Source organism: Penaeus japonicus, unplaced genomic scaffold (assembly GCF_977035675.1).
Source record: "Penaeus japonicus unplaced genomic scaffold, GWHDUDI00000001_assembly GWHDUDI00000031, whole genome shotgun sequence".
NCBI classification, from domain to species: Eukaryota; Metazoa; Arthropoda; class Malacostraca; order Decapoda; family Penaeidae; genus Penaeus; species Penaeus japonicus.
The window spans coordinates 11,745,938-11,751,351 of record NW_028234433.1 but is presented as its reverse complement, the minus strand read 5'-3'; the positions used below and the strand labels follow the sequence as shown (position 1 = coordinate 11,751,351).

At 34.8% G+C, this 5,414-nt stretch overlaps 1 protein-coding gene across 1 annotated transcript in view; it reads right to left on the bottom strand.

Moving 5' to 3' along the window:
- Window positions 1–3,132: 3,132 nt before the first annotated feature.
- LOC147468033 (uncharacterized) overlaps window positions 3,133–5,414 on the bottom strand; it is a 2,735-nt gene continuing 453 nt past the window's right edge. The window contains exons 3-5 of the mRNA XM_086555416.1: window positions 4,661–4,875; window positions 4,323–4,483; window positions 3,133–4,070 (exon numbers count right to left, since the gene is read on the bottom strand). Coding sequence (XP_086411542.1) covers window positions 3,385–4,070; window positions 4,323–4,483; window positions 4,661–4,875 — 1,062 coding nt within the window. The 3' untranslated portion in view covers window positions 3,133–3,384. The remainder of the gene's footprint in view (window positions 4,071–4,322; window positions 4,484–4,660; window positions 4,876–5,414) is intronic.

Sequence of the window (5,414 nt, the reverse complement as noted above, 5' to 3'; positions counted from 1 at the left end):
GTCAAATCGGGCTGGGTAAGAGAGAAGACAGAACAAAGAAAAGGTTATTATAACGCCAGTTTCCATACTGTTAAATCAGGCTGGGTTAAGCGAGAGATGATGGAAAAAGAAATGAAATTCTTATGCCAGTTTCCATACTGTTAAATCAGGCTGGGTAAGAAGGTAGGATGTAAGAACCTTCCAAATGTGTTCCTTGATATGAGTGTGTATTGCTGTACGAGTGTACATGAAGTGCTAGAAGTCAAAATGGATTTGTCTCAGAGTGGAGCTGAGCCGAAGAAATAGAGGGGGCGATTGAAAGGGTATGGACTGCATGAACAATAACAATGTCGCAACTAAGGTCAAATGGCAGTTGAACTGTTAACCTGCGTAAGCGTAGCGACTGTCTGAAATGAATGAATGTGCGAATCGGAAGAGTGAGTGAAGCCCCGTGAGTGAAGCAATGACGTATGTGAGGAAATGTACATTCGAATTAAACAAAATGTGTAATGTTGCCAGGGATTGAAAGAGTATGTTTTTCTATATATATTTTTGAGTTTTGTGTCTTATCATTATTAGTTACGAATATTTCTTACCGTAAAAAATAGAATAACAATGTGACCAAAAAAGGATAACCAAAGAAATAGAAAATGGGGAAAACCTAATGTGACCAAAAGTTAAAAGAAACACAATAAAAGAAAGAATATAGAATTTTTTTGAAAATAAAGAAATAAAGAAAAATGAAAATAAATCGCGAACAAATGCTACTGTGACGTGACTCTCAGGCCCGTAGTAAAGAACATGTCGTGACGGGTTACCCGTCCAGTGTTCGCAGTAAAGAAAATGGGATTTCCGAGGATTAGTATTGGAACGTCGGGAATTTTCCTCGGGTGCCTACCCCCTCCCCACAGATATACCCGTCAATATAAAGAGTTTGTTTTTGGTAGGACATCATCGTTAGTTTTATATTATATAATATAGTGCATATTATATGATTTTATTAATATAAATTATCTCATCGTCTGGTCCAAAACAAATATGTATCTTTTGTTTACGAGACTTAAAAGGTGAAATTGTATTTCAGGATTATTCTTACTACATACCGCCAGTTAAATCAACTCTTTCTTCAAGAAATATCTTAATTTATATTAAAATTACAAATAATTGCAATCTGTTATTTACGCAGTGAATTTATATATAAATTCGAGCAATTATATGTGTAGACCTGCTATTAAAACCCGATTCATCGAATATACTATTTGGCAACTACTCCCTTCCACCTGCGATCTTCGTTCGATGTGAATGCAATATCTCTACTTATCTCGATCATTTACTGCATTTTGGAAACAACAGGTAAGCTGTTATTCGTTTAGGCCGATAATTATTGAAGCATGAATTATTTGCACGGACTGTCATTGTAATTAAGCTCCTAATATGTTCAGAATGCATGTAGCCAACATACTTAGGCTGTCTTTTTTTCTAATCTCTTAATCTTTAACTCTTCACTAATATTTTCATAAATCCAAAAGTCTTATAGGCCACTTTGATATATATATATATATATATATATATATATATATATATATATATATAGATATATAATAGATATATATGTATATATATATATGTATATATATACATATATATATATATATATATATATATATATATATATATACTAAATACTAAATAATTGCTTATTGCTGCTGGAATTTATATTTTATTTGTTTGTCTACATATATGACATTCCAAATGTTCTTTAAAAATGTACAGAACATATTTTTTAGCTGGCTAGTGTTTCGTTAGTTATTGCTAATGAAAGAAAGTGTCTTCAAATCATATATTTTTTCTTATGTATTAGTATATATGATTTATCAGTGATATTTTGCTATTACATATTTTAATTCTGGTAAATATTACAATTATTAGTCAGATTATTATAGATATTGCAATACTACAATAATGATTTTCCTTACTTTCCACCAGAATGGAGGACATGAATGATATTGATGATTATAGGGAGCTGCAACACTTGGGTCTGCACAGACGCAGAAGAATATTTCTTCATAGGAATAACCCCTGCCATGATTTAAATGAACAGGAGTTTCAAAAGCAGCATTCGAGGTGTTGTTCGAGCAGATACGCCACAGACTCCCATCTTCTCGTGACAGGAGAGGTAATGAAATATCCATTATAACTGTACTTTCAAAACATACAAAACAATAACTTTTATTTGTGAATTGATTATGATGATGATAGCTGGAATAATGCCTTGTATAGCAACCTCACATTTCTTATTTTTTCTTGACAGGTCTTCGTATTTCTCCAAGGCTGCAACTGCTGGTCGGTCTGCGTTACTTTGCGACAGGTAATTTTCAGCTGACCATTGCAGATACAGCCAGTATGTCGCAGAAGAGTGTAAGCACATTTGTGGCCAGGGTGGCGGCTGCTATAAAAGAAATTGCACCTCTCCACATAAAGTTCCCTCAGCCAGAGAGAGATGCTGCTGTAATGCAGGCATTTTCACTCTATGCAAATATGCCAGGTTGCATAAGCTGCATAGATGGAACTCTGATCCCCATCAGAAGCCCAGGTGGTCCAGATGCTGAAGTTTACAGGTGTTGTAAGGATTACTTTGCTATAAATGTCATGGGGGTATGTGATGCTTCTTTGAAATTTACTACTTTGGTAGTAAATTGGCCAGGAAGCGCACATGACTCCAGAATTTTTAATGAGTCAACCTTATGCCTGCAGCAGCTATCTTTTAACACCTTTTTTAAATCCTGGCACCCAGAAGGAGAGGAACTTCAATGCCTCACACATCAAGACCCGCAACTGTATTGAAAGAGCCTTTGGTGTATGGAAGAGGAGGTTTGCTGTTCTCGGGATACCTGTGAGAACGAAACTTGCAGTCACCCAGGATATTATAGCTGCCACAGCTGTCCTCCACAATTTGGCTGTTGAAAATAACCTTCTTCCTGATGATAATGATGATACATTAGAAAATCAGGAAGAAGACTTTACCAACATCCATCAAGGAGCTCGGCAAGGACAAAGGAGGAGGGCAGAAATTGAGAGATTTTTTTAATAAAATGTTAAGAATACAACTGTTTGAATATCCTAATATTTACAGGAGAAATGAAAACAAAATCCTCATTACCATTTTTTTATTTTGTCTTGAATTATTGTACCATTATACATTATAAATCATACATAGTTTTTTTCCCTCACACTAATGAGGAAGGTAACCAACACCAAAAGGAATAAAAGAACAAAGGAAAATAAAAAGAACAAAGGATAAATGTTGAAATGGGGAACTTCTCTTCATACTATGGTTCACCCATTGCCTCACCACTATGTTATCATAAAAAAGGTAAATATTATTCAGAAAAAAAAAAAATCGAACTACAGCTTCTCCCTCATAAGTTCTTTTATTGATGTTGTAAGGGTAGTCACAGACTCCCCTATAACCTCCACCTGAAAATCTGAAAACTTTTTAGCTGCCTTTTCCATACTCTCTGCAGCTTTCTGTGCAGCCTCATAAGACTGCCTTTTAGCTCTAGCTGCAAGGAGGTCTTCCCTTGCTGCTTCCATCTTCAACAGATGTAGTTCATCCTGCCTTTTCTTTATGTGGGCATATGCCTCCTCCTCAGATAACCTCCTTTTTCTTGGTGTAGCGCGAGAAGAAGGACGAGAAGGATAATCAGAAGGGAAAGGTTCTGTTGGGGAAGGAGTGGGTACAGGAGTACAGCTTACAGAATGAATAGCATCAGTAGGAGATGGAGTAGGTGGAAGGGAAGAAACAAAATTAGCAGTAGAGGATGGAGGAAGAATTGAAGATGTGACAGGAAAACCTGGATGGCTTGGAAGAGAGTATAAAGGAAGGCTTTGAAGTAAGGTTGATGAGAGGCTTGCGAAAGAGGTTGAAGGAAGGCTTGTGAGAGAGGTTGAGGGAAGAATTTGAAAAGAGGTTGAGGGAAGGATTTCAAGAGAGGTAGAGGGAGGATTAGAGAATGGAATAGAGGTGTTAGTAAAGGGAGAGGAATGAGGGCTTGGAAGGGAGGGAGGCGAGGATTTAAAGTTGATGTTCACTGTAGGGGGAAAATAAAAATTAGTTTCAGAAAACAAATATCAAGTTATAAATGTGTGTATGTATATATACACATGTGTGCATCTTTCTTTTTTCAATAAAAAAATGATTACTATAATGACTCGTAAACTTTACCATGGAATGTTTGCTTACATTATATATACTCCTTCATTCATTGTTATCATTTTTATGTTACCAATTTCACTATCAACCGCTTCATCAATATAATTGTGTCAACTGTACTATAACACACCTGAAGAGCCAAACTCCACGGCTGTGTTTCCCAGGGCAAGATCTTTGCAAAGCATGGACCTTGCAATTTCCATGTATGGGGCAGAGAAACCTTGTGTTGGTGGTGGTCCCCCACCAGTTGCCCTTTTTTCTTTGAGGTGTGCCGACTCTTTCTCCTTGACTCTGGAAAAAAAAAAAAAAATTATATGAATACATTATATCCATAAACAAGTTTTACTTATTTTGCTGAGTTAAATAAGAAACTATTTTCAATAAATTATGAATAATATTATTAACATGACTAAATAATCAGTAAGAAATTGAAGAAGTATATACATGTAAATAAATATTTTTGTTTACCTTCTGCGGATATATTCCCATGTTCTTTTGATCTGTTTGACAGATCTTTGATTCTGCTCAGGATTGCTGGCATTAAATAAATCACAGATTTCTTGCCAGCACTTTATCTTCTGACTTGGAAGCCTTGGATCGCTCTTTTTGCTAAAGAGGATGCCTTCTCTATCCTTAATCAAAAGAACCAGTTGAAGCAGCTGGTCTTGTGTTAAAGAAGGATTCTGGAAAAAGTAGATCACAATCAGTTTCTGTAAATTCAATAATTTCCCTAAATGGTGAGCAATTAATTGTTAATAATATTTTTAGGTTTGATTAATCTGTTTAAGTAGTAAGAGTGAGTTTCAGCTATAAAATCAATATCAGTGCACTTCATTCAATCTGCATCATATGCACATATGATTATTTGTTATCAGTAAGCTAGATTTAAGCTATATTGTGGGAATATTTGTGCCTACCAAAAACAGATTTAATAAATTTTCTTGCCATTATATTAAGTAAACATGATTCTGTCTTCGATATGATCGTGATTAATTTGTTTTAACATTCATGTTAATGATTTTATGACTATAAAAGACCTATTATGGGAAAATAATAGAGTGAATTCCAAAGCATGACTTTTTTTTTTTTAATATGATGACGTAATTATAGACAACACATAATATTTGTATGTCATGCTTATTAAACTTTTCTAATGATTTGAAATGTGCATATTGTCTATCATACAAAAAATGCCTGGTTCATCATTATATGTGCTGATAAT